The sequence below is a fragment of the Thunnus albacares genome, chromosome 13, assembly GCF_914725855.1.
Source record: "Thunnus albacares chromosome 13, fThuAlb1.1, whole genome shotgun sequence".
Classification (NCBI taxonomy): Eukaryota; Metazoa; Chordata; class Actinopteri; order Scombriformes; family Scombridae; genus Thunnus; species Thunnus albacares.
This window is the reverse complement of record NC_058118.1, coordinates 7,005,426-7,023,988: the sequence shown is the minus strand read 5'-3', so window position 1 is coordinate 7,023,988 and position 18,563 is coordinate 7,005,426. Positions and strand designations below refer to the sequence as shown.

The 18,563-nt window shown below is 42.5% G+C and overlaps 3 protein-coding genes across 6 annotated transcripts in view; 2 read left to right on the top strand and 1 right to left on the bottom strand.

The window, feature by feature from the left end:
- Positions 1 to 11,966, bottom strand: part of fam222ba (family with sequence similarity 222 member Ba) — a 33,214-nt gene extending 21,248 nt beyond the window's left edge. The window contains exon 1 of one of the 4 annotated variants that reach the window (XM_044370692.1): positions 11,904 to 11,966. The gene's annotated coding sequence lies outside the window, so the exon portion shown is untranslated. Of the gene's footprint in view, positions 1 to 6,145; positions 6,509 to 7,387; positions 7,497 to 11,903 lie in introns of those variants that run through there. The other 3 variants (XM_044370689.1, XM_044370690.1, XM_044370691.1) reach the window with 3 other exon arrangements.
- Positions 1 to 18,563, top strand: part of LOC122995765 (histone-lysine N-methyltransferase 2B-like) — a 398,376-nt gene that overhangs the window by 260,634 nt on the left and 119,179 nt on the right. The window lies entirely within an intron of this gene.
- The window catches only part of eral1 (Era-like 12S mitochondrial rRNA chaperone 1), a 14,182-nt gene continuing 8,109 nt past the window's right edge, over positions 12,491 to 18,563 (top strand). The window contains exons 1-10 of the mRNA XM_044370700.1: positions 12,491 to 12,769; positions 14,841 to 14,999; positions 15,129 to 15,256; positions 15,350 to 15,427; positions 15,507 to 15,553; positions 15,651 to 15,712; positions 15,864 to 15,976; positions 16,335 to 16,622; positions 16,740 to 16,889; positions 17,359 to 17,439. Coding sequence (XP_044226635.1) covers positions 12,664 to 12,769; positions 14,841 to 14,999; positions 15,129 to 15,256; positions 15,350 to 15,427; positions 15,507 to 15,553; positions 15,651 to 15,712; positions 15,864 to 15,976; positions 16,335 to 16,622; positions 16,740 to 16,889; positions 17,359 to 17,439 — 1,212 coding nt within the window. The 5' untranslated portion in view covers positions 12,491 to 12,663. The remainder of the gene's footprint in view (positions 12,770 to 14,840; positions 15,000 to 15,128; positions 15,257 to 15,349; positions 15,428 to 15,506; positions 15,554 to 15,650; positions 15,713 to 15,863; positions 15,977 to 16,334; positions 16,623 to 16,739; positions 16,890 to 17,358; positions 17,440 to 18,563) is intronic.

The following is an 18,563-nucleotide window of genomic DNA, read 5'->3' as shown; positions in this document are numbered from 1 at the left end:
GCCTAATGATGGTGTCAGTGCCATTGGCAGTGCTGGCTGGGTAAATCTCCCCATCGGGATGGCAATCTGTCAGGGCCGCAAGCCCTGCTAAACAGCACAGGACATGAGAAGAATGGTGCTTGACATAAAGTGGACTAAATGAACCACATCCCTTACCAACAAGCTATCCTTCAGCAAATTCACCGTAACGATTAAACATCTCTTTGTTTTGGGTCTGGTGCTGCATGATGTATATGTGCACAGAGAAAAGATGTTAGTGACATCTGCGAGTTTTATCCCAATAACAGTGAAACCCACCACCAGCGTATCTGCTGTCTTTCCATGCCAGAGCAGATCTAAGCAGCACCTGGTCCCTTGATGGGGGTGAAGGGGGCTACTGGCTATTAATTACAGAAAGCCGACACGCAGCGCAGGCGAACCCTCGCAATGAGACCCTAGGACGTCAGATATACGGCGAGACGAATGCTTCTCTGTCACACAGCAACATGACCTGCCTCAGGACTCTTTACACACGAGTACTTTCAAGTAGGCCTCTCAAATTGTGGCCCACCCTTCTTCCTCTGCCCCCACCCCGTCTCCCTCTCTATCTCCATCACATTCTGCGGATGTTACACTACTTCAGGGGATATTTTCTGACTAATGCAAAATGGTTGTGCAGTGGCATGATAAAAGTTGACATTTTCCTTTTCTAATTCAATGCCTCCTTTGTAAATAACTTCGCCTTTTTATGCGTGCGCACATGCACGCACAAACAAGCTGCGAACACAAACGAGCTGCATAATGGTCAATTTCATTATTTGCTCTCAGACTCAACAGGCGCAGTGAAAAAGGGGGGAAATGGCAGGAAATATGCCAATCGTTTATCGTTGAAAGACGTCTGACAAAAGAGGCATTAAAAACCTGACAGCTTTCCTTCTCTGTGGTATGTTGCACGTCAGTCCCTGGCGCAACCGGCTCCTGAAAAAAAAAAAAAAGGGGCCCCGGCAACAGACTCGTGCGAGAGGTCTGACCCCGATCTTAACCCCATACAGGTGGCACCGCGCTAACACAGGAAGCAGGAGCGCTATTCACAGAACGCAAGGTGAAAACTTTGTTCTCACCCAAAGAACTTCTCTCAGAGATAATTTAGATGGGCACAAAGACAGCTCAATGCCAGTCAAGTGTATTCTGACATGTTGAAAAGCAAATCCCCTTGAACACATTAACGATAAAGACTGAAGTAGTAGACTAGAAAGCTTCTGTTTAAGGGGGTGATGAGAGTCAAAATGTTAGAATTAGCTCTACAACTGAAGCACTACTGTATTGTGTTGTGAAGACTGTTCTTCAAGCGTTCTCAAAAAATTGAACAGTTCACGTTTAAACAGCAACTTTCAAACATGTTAATGTGCATGAATAAAACCACCATGATCCTGTTGTGCAACCGACGATCAAAACCCTGTTAAGATCATCTCAAAGCACAACGACAGTAATATCAAGTGTGGTCTTGTAGTTCAGGAAAATAATGTGACCTGTCCTTAATTGAGTCCAACTACAGAGTTGAACTATGAACTGTGATTATAGCCAGGACCCCCCACCCCCCCCCCAACCCACCGCAAAGCGACAACTGCATCCCTGCACATTCCAGGAAACGCAGCCAGCTGAAGACAGCAAATACACCAGAGAGGAGGAGACATAAACAACGTAAGCTAGTTTGAGAGCTGCACCGATGTTTACTGTCTCACTAAGTGCATTTCATCCCCACTGCTTTCACAGCAGCGGCGGTATTTCAGCATGCAGTACAGAGCGGCTGCTGATGCCACAGGTCTGTGTACAGTGGGCTCAGTCACAGGCTGGAGAGACTGTTTGGACAATGTAGGTGTCAGACACACTGCCTGTCTGGAATAACGATTCAGTTCAGCTGCTACAAAACACCCCCTGGTTCCTTTAAAGTGGAGGTTCGATAAAAAAAAATAAAAAAAAAACTAACTTAACTGTTTCTGGAGTGTAACTGTTGAAAACCTGAGAGGAATTTCTGCTTTGTTTGACTTGGTACATTGCTATCAGGGAAAAAGGTCTGCATTTGCTTCAAACGGGCACTGAATGACATGCCAGAGATTAGCCTCTGAAGGTCACAGTCTTAGCCTATGCTTTCAGCCGCTTTTCACAGCACAACCCCGGGCCCTTTTGAACAACAGGAAGAATGTCATCTGGTTACTTTTCAAGGCACGGAGATACCATTCACTGCGGCCAACAATGGCTGCAAACAGGACCAGAGGGTTAGGAGGTTATAAAGGGCCCCATTCTAAGCGCCGCTCGCTCTCCAGCACACTGCACGCACACAGAAAAACACACCCACACACTGAGGCCTGGAGAAGTGGTGCAACAGATAATAAACTGAGGAGGGTCATGGCAAAGTGCCGTGCGCTGACCGCTCACCTCAGCAGCTCTCCCAGCTCAGCTTCCGTCCCTCCCCGGCATAGCTCTTAGCACCCAGACTAAGCCTCTGAGCCTCGTCAGGCCTTCGCAGACACTCACTGCTTTGTCATTTTGGAGAAGATAATTGTATGATACCCTTAACTCCATCCTTCAGGTTATTGTGTTCTGCCAATGATTACAAAGGAAAAAACACACTACTTCCACAAAGCACCACATACTTTTGGCAAGAAAATTTAAAAAATGTAACCATGTAACATGACTGAAATTCTGTTAAACATAAATAGTATTCTCCTAAAACATTATATCCTGTGTTCAATGACAAGAAAGAAATGATCTGCTATTATTCAGGTTGTGAGGCTTGTCCCAAAAAGACTCTCAGACTACAGCCAGAACTGAAATCCTTCACCAATTTAGTCTCTAATGAACCTCTGAAATATTAAAAATAAAGCCCAATTAGCCGACAGCATTTTACATCTCCTCCCCCACTAATCCTCTGGTAGCTTAGCCTTATCTAATGTCTGCGCCAACTATGACACTTTGAGCTCACTCTCCCTCTATCCTCACCACTTGATATCCCCGACAGCTTTACTGGTGCTTTGTTGTGGCCCCACAGACCGGGTCAGGCTCTGAGCCTCTCTGGTGGTGGCTAATGATGCCCTGATATGTACAGTTGGCATGGACGTTGGAAAACTGCAGCAATAACTGCGGACATGCTAATGGCATCTATTAGGATTACTTAAGAGAGATATGGGACTCGCCTAGCAACCTCTTATTACAGAGGGCATGGTATTGGGGGTGGAGAGTATCAGTGGAGGGTCAGTGATCCGACTGAGATGGCCTTATCCTGTGCCATAAACAGATAACAGTATCTGCCCTGCTCTTCTGCCGTTCCTGTGAGATGGAGGTGGATAAACAACCCTGTCGTCTCCAGTGCCTCCGACAAGCCTGATCAGACAGAGATGCTGTCCTAGACCAAGCCTCGTTCCTCCCGCTGCTCTGACTGCTGTTATTGCCATGAATGTCACCGGGAGGTTTAGATTCTTCCTCGATTGCCCTCAAGCTGAAGACACAACAATTTCTGAAAGGCCTTTGGTCTTGGTGTTTGTAACATCAGGTTGCAGCACTCCCTGGCTTAAGGCCAGGGTTTGCTGATTACGCAAACTATCCAGCAAGAGTTGAGCTTTTTGCCCTAATTGGACCTGCCGGCTAACATGCAAATCCATGCAAAAAGGAAAAAAAAAGTCACAAAGAACACAAAAATGTAGTAAACAAAGACACAAACTGTATCCTCAAACCAGGCCTATCCCCTGCAGTCATTTGGCACAACACAAAACAACCCATGTGAACCAAACCAAATGCCATGCAACAGCTGACCCACAGCCGCAGCCCTGCAGGTCGGTCCCTTGTTCTCAGAGGTAATCAGAAGTTGCCCGTGATGTCCTAAACACCTGATCTGGATGTATCATGTGGCCGCAGTTCTTTACACCCAGCCTGACCTGTTTTTGACCCTCACACTGTGTCTCTTGACTTTGCCCACTCACACAAAGGCTACCAAACATCTGCTCCCTGTTTGAAACCAGACTCATACAGCCGAGAAGACATCAGGTGGCCTCACAGAGACTCTCTCCAAGTGGTGGGTGGCTATGTGGGTGAGTGTGGGCTGACAGCTGCACTGCCGACTGGAGGACTGAAAGGTGGAGTCGGCTGGCAGATCATTGGTACCTGGGAAATCTCTGCCCTGCTGCCCCGCAAAGGGGGGGGGGCAGCCTCATTTAGCAAATGGATGATATTCCGCAAATGCTGCTCATCTAAAATGACCGAGGTGAGGAAAATAAAAATCTGCTATGCACATAAAATTCACAGACAACACCTGCAAGAGATTTAACATACACAGGCCCCCGGTGGAATATGAAAGGAACAAATGTATTGCATTGGGGAGAGCACATGGTTACACATTTCCAATTCAAGCACCGTCTCTAAAATGCTACATCAAATGACAGGCTTTGAATAAACCAAAATGAGCATCAGCCAAGTGGCTCATCCCAGCACAGAAAATTGTTGCATCAAAAATATGCTGGTTAGCCGAGCCATTTCACAGTCAACAATCACAGAATCAGGACTGTTACTAATCAATGTATTTTAATGAGCTCCCTGTGAATCCCAACAACAGCTGAAACATAAAAGCTGCTCAAGTTCTCTTGGTTCACTCGTTGTACCTTGTGATCTGTTATTCATAGTCTTGCTCTGAAGTCTCAGAGATATAAAGCAGAGCTTTGATGTTATCCTCTTATTACTGCTGTCTGAAACAAGCTTAATGTTGGGAATCAGAACGTTTGGCTGTCACGTGGAGAACCTTCTGCAACACAAAACATCCGGGCTTCAGTCTGAGGCGCTGAGAACGGTTGATTTTGCTCGGTGAGACCAACTAACATCTGCTTTGCCATTTGCTTACAACAAGAAAGTTTGATACAGTGAAATTAGTGTCTATAAAACCGTGTGGGTGGTCATATTACATTCACACTGTACTCTACTCACTACTCTACATCAAAGCTTCCACTCAAGGAAGCTTAAACACGTAGGTGTGCATGTTCTCTACACAATGTGCTTTTTGTCTGAAATAGTTTAACCTTGTCTACAGGCAAGGGAGACTGAAGCAGCCAAGACGCTACACAAGTATTTTAGAACAAATTACCCTCCTCTGCCCACAATGTAAATCAATATGTTCCAATATATTTGTCAGTGGTTGGCTGAAAAACCAGATGCAAACTTGCCTTCCTGTCAGTTTGCCCTCAGCAAAGACTCTGGGTTTGCGGTGACAGGTCAAAGAGTCAGCAAATGACTCAAGGGCAGGGGAGGAGAGACACTTTGAAAAGCCATGCAGAGATCTAATTAACACATGCATTCAAGTGGTATTTCCCTTTCAGTGGAACGCGGTCATTTTCTACAATGCTGACCAGCACAACATGAACAAATGAACCAGGTGCTCCTGACATTCAAGCTTTTCTGCTGCCTCTCTAAGTTAGAGCAAAGAAGAACACACATCAGACTTAAACCAAAAATAAACACACCGTCGAGAGCACGCACAGAAATTCACAACTATTGCACCAAAGTTAAACTTTTACTTCAAACACTATAGCTGGAAGCTACGGCAAAATCTACATGTGTATTGTAAGAGGGGTTTTTTTTTAGCCTTCGCATCACAATATCTTTCAGTATCTTTGAAGAACTTCTTCTAGGTATCCGTCAGACTTGTGCTATTAGAGGTGAACTGAGTGTTACAGAATGGGAGAGGCCTTACAGTCATTTGTTTCTAAGACCTAATTAATCTTCATTGCGCTGGGAAACATAGCACCCCAATGCAAAAAGGGTTCCTTCTACACGATAATTGCAGAGTCTAGGGGCCTGAGTTTCCCAGACAACAAGGTCTGAAATTTAATTATCTGCTCTTTGGGAAATGTAAGGGAAGAAAGCTACATTGCAAAACTGCACTTTTGGGCAAGTAATGTCAGGCTCTTGCTTGAGTAAGCACAGGAGCACATCCTCCCTGCTGTCATAAACTAAACAGCCTCTACTTTGTTATGGTAAAGGAGAGATAATGGCATTTTACATAACGACAGATTTTTTTTTAACTTCAGAAAAGAAAGGTCATGCAAATGTAGACAAAACTGGTTTTTATCTCTCAGCATCACTCTTACACATTTCACAGTTGTGTTTTTTTAAATCATCTTACCATGTGCAGAGCAAACCCGACCACTTCCATTGTCCAGTCAGTCACAGAAGTATTGTTTTACTGCGGTATGTTTTTAATCATATCCGTCAAGCTCCATGACATTATAGAGCGACTACAACAATAAAGCCAGACTCAAAGCAGCCAAAGACAACACGAACAGGCTGTGGCAACATTAACATTCCGCCGTGTAAAGATCAGGCTTTGCAGGGGGGGGAAACATCGATAGGATCCCATTAGTTAAGTGCGCCCTTAGGATACCCGAAATCTGATCAGAGATAGACCTTTTCCTTCCAGACACGAACCATTAGACGTTACGGCAAAAAAAAGCTGCTCTCCTCCTCTGAAACTACTCCTCCTGCACTCCTCCTCCTCCTCCTCCTCCTCCTCTTCAGTGGTCGAGGTTGTGCGGCAGGATCAGGCAGGATGAGCCCGGTGACGTCAACCTTTTGTTATCACCTTTAACACTTGCCTTTGCAGGTGGAAACACTTTTCTCTCCCGTTATATGAAGAGGCGCTATTTGGAGACGCGCCGGCGGTGCAGGGAGCGCACACAACATCTGCATCACCGCTGAAGACGACTGACAATCTAAATTTGGATATATGCATGCATGTCCTAATGAGTATATCGGATACAAGCCGCGGGAGACAACTCAGTGACAGCTATACCATACTTTGAAAGCCGGGAATAGCATAAGATAACCACACTTCCAACTTCATCCACAGATGGCTTCTTCTAGGACTTGCAGTTTTGTCTTGAGATGAGGCACAAAACTATAAGCCTTAATGTTAATGAAAATTATAATAATAAAGATAACATCATGATAATGATTTGAAAGGCAAATTGAGGTCTACTTCATCGTCATTGGTTGTTGTCATAATAATGTAAATACAACTAACTAGCTAACCAGCTCAATAACGCAAGTCCAGTTTCATTCACCAGCATCCAGAAAGAATTCATGGCTCCTTCTCTGCCTGAGTGAAGTATTTATGGCTCATAAGAGACAGTTAAGCTGCAGGGACTTAGAGACAGGACAGGGGACCGTACAGGAGCTATAAACCTGCAGGTTTCCCGTCACTGTGCCAGCTGACTGCTCCTGGTTAGCTAACATAGCCAGTCAGTCTGAAACATACACACAGTCCCATTGTTGCCTTCGCAACCTTTCCCAATATTTATGGCCACAATTTGCGAGGATGTCACACAGTGTCGGGCAGCAGGCGTGTTATGAAGATACAACTACTCACTCTCCGTTTACCTCCGCGAAAGGCATCGTTTAGTTGGTCGCCATGGTGTGAAACGGACAGATTTTCTCCCGTTGTCCTGCGCAGCCGAATCACTGCTGCTGTCTGCGGCAGCAACTTCCGGCGCATGCGCACTAACTGGATACGTTCCAGGCTGGGCTGTGCGCTGCGCAGGACATCCGAGGGGTTTAAAGGGACAGTCAGCGTGAAATGCAATTGGACGAGTATTTGTACGACGAAAATTGTGAAATAACGCAAAATAGATGTAGATGTTTAATCACCGAAGACACTTATCAATATACACGTAGGCTGCATACTCTTGTTTAGCTGCCCTCTATTTCTGTCATAATACACAATTAATAAGCTCCGTAGGCAAAGACATTGTAACGAAATGTATATACTAAATGGGGTGTTATGATGGCTCAGTTGGGTTTGCACATAATGTAGCAAGTGGTGTATATATATATATATATACAATTTATTTGTGGAATTTTCATCACAAAAACTCACATACAAAAGCCCTCACAGGTATGAATGAAATATAAGAAAACATGCAGAATGAGGTAAACATTGGTAGAGATAGTAATGATACTCTGACAAGAGGGCAATATCATGGAAATATTGGATTTAATATCTGATATATATGAAATATATAAACACTGCACTTAAAGGTGTCGTGTGGAGGTTTTCTTTTGTAAACAAACAGCGACATTCATTCAGCATTACTTACAAAAATGCATTGTGTGTATCCTTGAGGCCTGACTAACATGTTGAGTACATTTTCTTTCCTCATAAAGCAGTTGCAAAGATGATGTTGCCCAAGTGCTCGGATTTGTGCATGTGCATTCATGTGTGCATGCACAATACAAAAAAGCAGCAACCCATTCCTTAAATCATTGCTCCACAGCAACACTGGTGGACATAAAACCCCGCATGGTACCTTTAACATTCTACTCCACTACAATTCAGAGGAAAACACTATACTTTCTCACTTGCACTGTACTCTTTTATCCATCAATTTGTGTTCTTAATAATTGGTAATTGGCTGCTCATACCACCTCGTTCACATGATAAGTGGCAGGAAATTTTATTTTCTCTAGATGGATTGATTTTGATTACTTTGAATGTTTTAAGCCAAAAGACAAGAAAGAAATATGGCATCAGTCTTACTTTGTTCCCTTTGTGATTCACACACAGGTGCACAGAGGAGGAAACACAATTATCCCAACCTTTGAAGATTAGAGTGTAGGGTGAATTTTTGGTTTGTAATAAAGTAATGATGTAGCTTTTTAATTAGTGAGACATAATTAGAGATACAGATGGGCTGACATACAGCATCTAGGGGAGAGACAACATAAACTGTTGTAGTAAGGTACTGGGCACCATGAGCCTCTAGAATTAAAGATATTCCACATTAGGTGTTATGATGCTGGTGTTAGAAAGCATTGTCTGACACATCGCTCCAAAATCACTCATAGGTGTTCAGCTGGGTTGAAATCTGGTGACTGTGAAAGCAACAGTATATGATTCATATCATTTTCATACTCATCAAAACATTCAGTGAGCCCTCGTGCCCTGTTTGGAAGCATCTGCATTTGGCTTTCTGCTCAGAGAGTAATATGGAGATGGGTCACTCTTCTGTATTTTCCTTTTTGAGCAACAAGCCCAATGTTGCCTGCAAACATCTCTCAGACACTCATTTGTCGTTTAATAATGATGATCATTATTTCTTGCATCGACATCTTCAGTTTAGCTTTTGAAAACACGACTTGTTCATGCATTTTACTGACCCAAATGTCACACTCATCTGGCACAAGATTTGTCTCAGGCTGTATTTCGTTTGCATTATTGTGCTCGTCACATATGGCATTATGAATCTTGTTGGGAGAGATAAAACCCAGTGAGAAGCCTCCACGGTCAATAGTGTCACATGCTTTGTGGTTTGATGAAAGGTTTTATTTGTGCAGCCTGATGTGTATAGCTCCCTAATCAAAGACTTATATTTCTGTGACAACTAAAATAAATTACTCCATTACAACCGCCCACCTGCCCTCTCCACAGTATTGATACCATTTTATTACCAGAGAGAGACAGATGGACAACACTGAAGACTGTGGCGAGTTACGGGAAAGCTTGAGAATGTGTGCTCATTGCCGTGTAATGTCATGCCAGGTTAGAACCTGCACAAAAGTAATCAAATAAGATGATTAGAGAGGAAATTACACACGTTCAACTCCACAAACATTTCTGAAATAAAGCATTGTGAGGGATGACTCCATGGCCTCGGTTCCAGTACAGACTGGGCTTATTACAATACTCTAGCCAATTTAGGCCTGCAAGCTTCACTTCCCCCATCAGCAAGTGAAAGAGGGGAGAATTTGGTCTGAAAGCCCAATCACACACAGCGCTCCGAGTTCAGCAGGTGGGGAAGCAGCAGCAGCAGGCTCCATCAGGCAATAATACAAAGTTAATGATGCAGAATGGTGTCTTTCTCCATACCAAAGAAGACGTCAATACAGGATATTTAAGAACGCTGTTCCTAATTACGCTTTTTAAATTCACCACTGACGTGATTGATGATTTCAAAGGGAGGCATTATTGATCCACTTCACAGACAAGTCCCATCGATTGCAAGAGTAGAATGAATAAAAGTTTTTTTTCCCCCTTTATCTCCCCCACTGAGAGAGAGATTGTACAATCAGAGCATCAGTGTGACCTATATGGGTAGTTTAGGAGCTAAATCGCCTCTTTTAAAAAGCAGTCAGAGCAAGGACATATGGAGCAGTGATTGCTGAATCGAGGGACCTTGGGGGACCTTCATGGCGTCACAGAAGACGCAACAGTTAGGTCTCATCGCTCTCTCATTTATCAGATATGGAAATTCATCCAACCATTCATTAATCTGTGGGATCTTTTACAAATTGCCTATCTGTGTTGGAGTCCTCAGCGTGAAAAAGTTCAGGAATGGCTGCTTTATAGACAGTCAGCCAGCTGTGCAGCATCACGCCTCTCACTGCAATCAGCGGTGATGGAGTGATGGATGCTCTGACGCACTGACAGATTGTTTTTTCCCACCTCTGCTCCCTGCTGACATGCCCCATGGCTCATGCTTATTATTCCATGAACTTTGTTATTCCTCATGAGCAGCAAAGTCTTCTTATTAGTGGAGAAGCTGCCAGTTATTGCATGTCTAATCCCGGCTAGTTTTATTACTGGGGCAGATCAACAACAGAGGTTGCTGGAGCAAAAGCTGATGTGGCAGTGTATCTGACATCACCTGCTTCAGCTGCAGAAAATGCATACTGCATACTTAGGGAGTTTTAAAAAAACATATTTCCCATCAATACAATCTGCTCTGTTTGAATTACAGAAAAGAAGATTGATTAGGAATCAGCAGCACACTGAATTGCAGCAGCAGAAAGAGGTTTTCCATCACACCATGCTGAATCTCATTGGCAAGTGCACTTCAGATGGCAAAGTGGCCTACAGCTTATGATTAAATGGTCTGCAGGCGAAGCCTTTTTGTCTTTTTTTTTTTAGAGAGAGAGAGCTCTTTCTGAAGGCCAAAGTTAATGCAGTCATAGAAAGAACTCTGATACACTCCCACGTGAAATGGCCATGTGAGAAAAGCCCGGAGGGAGAAAAGGCCTTGAATGAATTTGAGAGGGGGAGAGAGAGAGAGAGAGAGAGAGAGAGGGATAGAGAGAGAGAGAGAGAGAGAGTGGGAGGGTGGCAGATAGAGAGAAAGTTCAAACATTACTGATCCTCAAATATCCTTTTGGTTTCTGGTTCAATTGGAATTCGGCAGTAAGTGTCTGCTAAAAGCTCCATTTTTGTTGCCCTTCCATTGCTGCTGAGCTTTTAGAGTTAGATGATGACAGATTGTGAGCTACCTGATATCCTTCATCATCCTCCCCAGTGGAGGTGTTTGTTCCGCCCCGAGCAAGTCCTCGAGGACTAACAAACAGCTGGCGTGTTTGATGGACTATGGGGAGACATCTGATCTGCCTGGCTTTGCCATACAGAACGAAAACAACATGTTACATTAATCAATCAATATGCAAACTGTGTCCTTTTAGTCTGATGATTAACCTTACAGACGTCATGGTCATCAAGTCATTTTATCAGCTTGTCATCGTAAATTAGGACTGAAGAGTTGCAGGGCGGTGTGAGTACGAGAGAGTTTTCCTCAGGTTGGCGTATTGCTTTGGATGCTCGATATATCCTCAACAACATTGTCACAACTGTGCTTCAAGCACCCTCGGGGATAAGCTCTGTTCTGTGTACTCAAGGGACAAGAGGGAAAGAAAAAGTCTGTGCAGAGCAATCTGATTCATGGTTAAAGGCGCACCATCCCTCACAAAGTCATCTAGAGAGTATCACCCCAGCCAAAAGATCCTTTGAGCACTGTCATCCATTTTAAAACTGAGAGTTGCTCGTGTCGGCAGAAGTGTTTGTGCATTGTGATGAGATGACTTTGAAATTGTTGTTGGCTGATTTTAGCCTCTGAATATCCTACCTGCTGTAGACAGGTGGTTCCCAAACTAAGGCCCTGCGAGTCCTCAGGGAGTTTGCTGCAAAATGAAGAATAATTAAATCCTGCTGTCATCTTATTTAGTTATTTTGCCGTGTCATTATTCTACGTGTCAAAATGCTTTCACAACCTGCAGTATAGCTCTGTCCCCGTGAATAATCTCTTCTCTCTGCTTCCTTTTAGTTCCTCTAAATTGAATTCTCTTCTGTCTCATTCCTCTTTTATTTCTTTCCTCGGTGCTCGGCTCTTATGCAATCATTTTGTGGTCACTTAGACCCCGATCTGTCATTTTTGATTTAGGAACTGAAGCTTAATCTTCTTCTGTCTTTGTAAATCACTCGAGATCAGAGTGTAAATACTAAAAATATAATTGCAAATAGCCTAAGTCAGGTCATATCAAACCAGAGACATTTCAAACTTGGTACATTTTGCCAAAAGCCTTTTAAAGCGGGGTCATATGGGGACCTCTGTGGATGTTAAGACTTTCTCCACTTTTAGACTGATGTTGTGATTCTCAAGCTGCTACAGGAACATTTTGTAGTTGAGGTAGTGGTCGCTAGGGGGCGGTGTGGTTCTCACCTGAAACTGTGTGTGAGGACACTCTTGAAAGAGGAAGACGCTTCTCTTTGGCCACAACAACATGGTGTCACCCTGTAGGCAATGTGAACGTAAACAAGCGACTCACCTCCTCAACGACAACTAGTCACATCATCTGAAATACAGCAGCTGTCGTTGTCGGGGCTCGATGGCTCTCAGAGTGTGTAGTCGGCTGTTCAGAGACTCCGCCGTCTTCTCCAGACGAGTCGTCGCGTCTGCTTCACAGGAACCTGCGTCACGGCTCCTCACTGCAGGTTCAGCTCGTTTACTTTGATTTCATAGCAAGGAAACGTGTTGCCAGCAGTAAAGCATGTGATACTTAACTGTTGTATACAAAAAGGAGAAAATTTGACCGTCAGTCCAGTGACGAACATGAAGGTTTTCAGGGAGCAGGGAGACAAAACACATCAGGGCACCTCTGCCCTTATTGTAGATTTAAAAAATGATATTATGCTGCTTTTAGTTACATTCAATAATAATTTTACCTTGTAAAACGATGTGTGGAATGGCAGACAGGGCACAGACAAAATAAATGACATATAACGATAAGATATGAGGTGATAAAGGTGATTTTCTTGTCACCTGTGAGGTGACGTCCCTCTCTGTCAGTGCAAGTTACTATCTCAGCTTAATAAGGCAACACGCCCCCCTGTATTAACACAAGTAATCTATTTTTAAAAAAAATATTTACAATGATGCAAGCAAGGATGTTTTTCCACTTTAGAAAACATACAGATTTGACTTTACGTTCTGCATTGACACCTTACCCTTCAAATATTTGGTGGATTTTAAAGTCTCCCCCACTCAGAAATGTGTTAAAGGACCAGTGTGCAGGATTTAGTGGCATCTAACGTGAAGTTGCAGATTGCAACAAACTAAATATCCTTCCTCAACCAAGAGTGTAGGAGAACCTATGGTGGCTGTGAAACTCGCGAAAAAAAACAAAAGGCCATCCCTAGAGCCAGTGTTGAGTTTGTCCATTCTGGACTACTGTAGAAACATGGCGGCCTCTGTAGAAGAGGACCTGCTCCCTACGTAAAGGTATATAAAGGGCTCATTCTAAGGTAACAAAAACACAACAATTCTTATTTTCAGGTGATTCTACACTAATCAAAACATATTCATGAATATTATATTCCATTTCTGCCAAGTCTGTTCAACTAGATGCCACTAAATTCTACACACTGCACCTTTAACAGATGTTTGAACCTCACTGTGCACTGTACAATCTTAAAATTACATCTACTTCTTCATTTTCATTTAAAAATCCTGAATATATGAACATGCAAATATTTTTCTATTTCTAAAGTTTACCTGCGGGACACAAGATGTTTCCTACTTCACTGTAAAGTCCATTCTCAGTGTTTGTGCTCTGGAGGTTTCAAGTTTCCACATCACACTTGTGCAAGTTGAATACTGGATCAGGATTGGCTTCAAACTAGTTGTGATGTCACAAATCATGCTCGTAGGTATACGTGTTAAACTCAGATTTAAAGTGAGGACAGACAAATGTGAAAACAGCCTTTTAGTGTCAAACTCTGCACATACATCATTCTGCACAGTGAAGCTCAAACATTCAGCTGAAAGACCAAGAAAAACACATTTTTGAGTTGAGAGATGTTCAAAGATTTTGGTGAACTGGGTTGAAGCTGGTTCATTCTGCACTACGTATCTGTTCATGTTTGAATTCAGGCTGCCTTTTTTCATTATGGATTCATCTTTATCTGTATCTGATTATTTTCTCAATTAATCAGATAATAATTTGGTCTAAAACTAGTTAAAAGTACCGAACACAATTTTGCAATTGTCAGCCCAAGAAGGTGATGTCTTCAAATTACTTGAAGATAGTTAAAAGTTTTAAAGATAATCAATTTTTATGTCATTTACAGTAAGATAAAACAGAGAAAAGAACCTTGAACCAGCAAATCACCTAAATGAGTCCATTATCAAAATTACTGGCACTTTTCTGACGATTGACTATTTAATCAATTGTTTCGGTGGTAGTTTGAACTATCGATCCTGTCATTGTTTAAAAAATACTTTATACTATGTACAGACTTTGATTCAGACATGAGTTTTTTTAGCGTAAAAATGCGTAAAGCATCATATAGTTTCTGTGATTCTCGAAGGATCTGATCAAGCGCTCCAACACTTCTTTGGAATAAAATGGTTCTTTGATTAATTTTATGAATAAGTTTGCGATCACGCCCATCTGAATGCATCATTATATTGTTTAACATAAACGCCCAAGTAAGCACAAGACATCAGTTACCTTGCGGCTCTGCCAGCAGCGAAGTGATGAAGATGTTGATGATGTCTTTACAGGAAATGCTGCGTGCAGCCGAGGAGGGAGGAACACATTTATCTTCACTCCCGCCTGTTTTATTACATCAGAGGCATTTCTGAACAGACTGACGAAAGGCAAACCAACAGAGGCAGACGGTAGCTTTGATCGCTTTCCAGCCTCAGTTCTGCCAGACAGCGGTAAGCAGACCACCACCTCAGAGATGAACTAATCCCTAAACTCATCTGAATATTCTGGCCTAGCCTGACCGTCATATTCACTTACATTGTCTTTCTAATGATTCGTTTCTCTTGTGTTGTTTTTTTCAGCTGACCAACTATCTTTGTTACTGAGACATCCAGATCAGCCCGACAACTCAAAGGTTTTGAAAGTGGCCATCATAGGCGCTCCGAACGCAGGGAAGTCCACGTTATCCAACCAGCTGCTTGGCAAAAAGGTCTCTTGTCTTATCTGTCCCTCTTTTAAACCTGCACACTATAATGCATCTGTCTGCTGCTCACTTTGTTAAGTATATAATCGTTTCTTAAAGGTGTTTGCTGTGTCCAAGAAAGTACACACTACACGGTCACGTGCCCTGGGTGTCCTAACAGAGAACGATACACAGATAGTAAGAGATTTTTCACCTCTCTTCTGTTATGATTTAATAATGCTGTTCAAAAGTTAACGTGTGTGTGTATTTTTTGTAGATTTTACTGGACACTCCTGGTCTCACCACTCCATCAAAGGTCAAAAGGTGCTTTTCTTTTTTCTATTTTTTCTATTAAAGTCTGTAGTCTTCATGTAATATTATCATACAAGCTAATACATGTATGGAACCTCTGTGTTCTCAGACACCAGCTGGAGAAGTCTTTGCTCATGGATCCCTGGATAACGGTGAAAGAAGCCGACCTACGTATGATATAAATTTACTCTGACTGAGACGTTCGTTAGTTAAACCTGAACTATGCTGTGATTTTGTGTAACAGAAGGAATGTTAAAGAGCAGAATATGGTGCTCATGGCTGAAATTCAAAGGCTTATAATTGTAACTGTGTCGATTCCCAGTGGTAGTCATGGTGGATGTGGCGGACAAATGGGTGTGTCACCGGCTTGACTTTGAGGTGCTCAAATGCCTGGCCCAGCACCCAGACATCCCAGCAATCCTAGTCCTCAATAAGGTATACTTACACTATCATCAGGCGTCCTTCACACAAGCAGAAACTCAACTTAGTTCAGCTTATTGTTCCACATATATAAAGTGATAAGCAGACTGACTCACAAATGCATATATGGTCTACTTTTTGTTTCAGAAATACTTGAAATTTCATTTTTGAAAAAGGCCAATCATTTCCAGAAACCAGTTCCTGAAATCGGTTTTGGTCTTTTCATAGAATTTATTGACAATAAATATTATATTGAATGTCACCAGACATTCCTTGAAATCATCCCAAGACATTTAAAAAGAAATGTTTGTGCTCTCAACTGTGCTGAAGGTCATCTTACAGATTTCATCATTAACGCTCTTCTGCCTTTAAGGTGGACCTGGTGAAAGCCAAAGACAGGCTGCTGGATATCACAGCAGAGTTGACTTGTGGAATGGTGAACGGACGCAAAATGCGGATCAGGCCGGTGATCAAGCCTCCGTGGGCTGAAAAGAAGCCAGAAAGGGATTCAGAGTCGTCGCTTGAGGAGGACAGCGCCGAGCCAAACTCTGTGCTGAGCAAAGAGCAGCTGAAGACGCTGAGGAGCCAGCAGGGCTGGGCTCACTTCAAGGACGTCTTCATGCTTTCCTCTGTGGACAGAGAAGACGTGGAGACCCTGAAGGTATGTGTTAGATTACATTACAACTGGTTTAGCACAATATCTAATTTTTTATTCTTGCATCAATCACTTTTTGTTATATTTCATGATAATAACCATGCTTTTATCTCCTTCTCCTAGAGCTACTTTATGGTTGCAGCCAAGTCAGGATCGTGGCAGTACCACAGCGAGGTCCTGACCGACCAGAGTCCAGAGGAAGTCTGCACCAACATCATCAGAGAGAAGCTTCTGGAGTATCTGCCACAGGAAGTACCCTATTCAGTGACACAGGTGACTAATGAAGCTATTGTGCAGGGACACTCTGAAGTCAGGCGTGACGATAAGCAGCCCTTCATACTCACTTTCACTCTGCATGCTGACATGTGCTTCAATGCTTTTGATGCAGCTATTGTCCCTAACCTCCACCTGCTTCACTCCAGCCTTTCCACGCACTCTGGAGGGCCATTTTGTCCGTGTCATTTCCAATCCTGGCATTATTTTCATTGTTCTCTGCCTGTTATTCATCATGTCAGTCAGCATTTCCAGCTGCAGTGTAGCATTCCTGCATCCACAGGTGTGTTATGTGGCGTGAGTGTTTCTGACAAACTAACTACACATTTGACACTTAGATATCCCAGTCAGGCTCATGTGGAGGACATTTTTAATACACAAGCAACGAGTTATGGGATATGTAGTTATGGTCAATGATCCAAGCCTGGAAATGAGCATATTGTTAACATTTAAACATCTCTGTTTTCAGTCTGTTGAACTCTGGCAAACTGCAGAAAATGGCGATATCGATATCTCTGTGAAACTTTACGCCAAGAAAGAGACTCACATGGTAAGTGCTCTCTGCTCATTTTTGCTTATTTACTCCTCTGGCAAGTATGAGGCCTGTGTACTGAATGTGAACTGTAAGTCAGCAGAGGAAACACTGTACTTGTTGCTGCTTATATGAAATTTGAAGCATTTTCGCCACAGTGTGAGAAGTGAAAGAATGGGATGACTTTCAGTAGGTCGATTTAAAAGTTTACTTGCATTTTCGCTGGAATGTCAACATGCAAAATGATTTGAAAAGTCAACCATTAATGTACAGATGAATATTTTTATCAGATGTGATGAGGATGCAGCACAAACACTAAAAGAAAGAAAGAAGTAGCAACACATGACTGGAGGAAGTAAAATATTTTCCTCCATTACTGACACCTGAAGCTTCTCTGATGGCTTTTGATATTTAGTTGCCTTTGCCCCACCCCCCCTCTACCCCATACTTCCAGATTCCTCTCTTTTTCTTGTGTTTTTAACTTGTAAATATTTGAGCAGCCTTTCTAAAGCATGCATATTTGATGGCAAAGAATATTTGAGGCTACATTTACGATGCTGAAATGTTTCATGGCCAGTGACCTCCGAGAAGAGTGACTCAGACCAGCAGCGTTCTTCAGCTTTTACAGTCAACAGGAATGTAGATGGGTAGAACTGACAGATTTACTACTAAAGAAATCGAATCTTGTGTATCTTGTGTGTTCCTGATACAAAACAACCTTTCCTAGTTTTCTTTGACTACATTGAGGATCAAATTTTTTGAGATCAATAGCTCAGTCGAGCTTATAGATGGAAAACAAGTGAGGTAAAATACATTGATATGTTGATAGGTATTCAAATTAATTATCAATGTAAAAAAAAAAAAATTAGGATCCTGTTAAAAATGTTTCAATCTTTGCCAGTTGGCTGGATGAATACAATAAAGAAATATTTTCATTGTTTCATCAGCTAGTTTGTGGTGAGTGGCAGCAATAATATGGTATGAACATAATCATTTAATCACCCAGGATGCTTTTTGTCATATAAAACTTGACTTTATTAAACCTGCTGATATCCTTAATGATATATCTACTGATATTTGTTTTTAAAAACCTTTTTTCATGCAATAACTATTCAGTGGTGCCTGACTTTGCTGTATTTCTT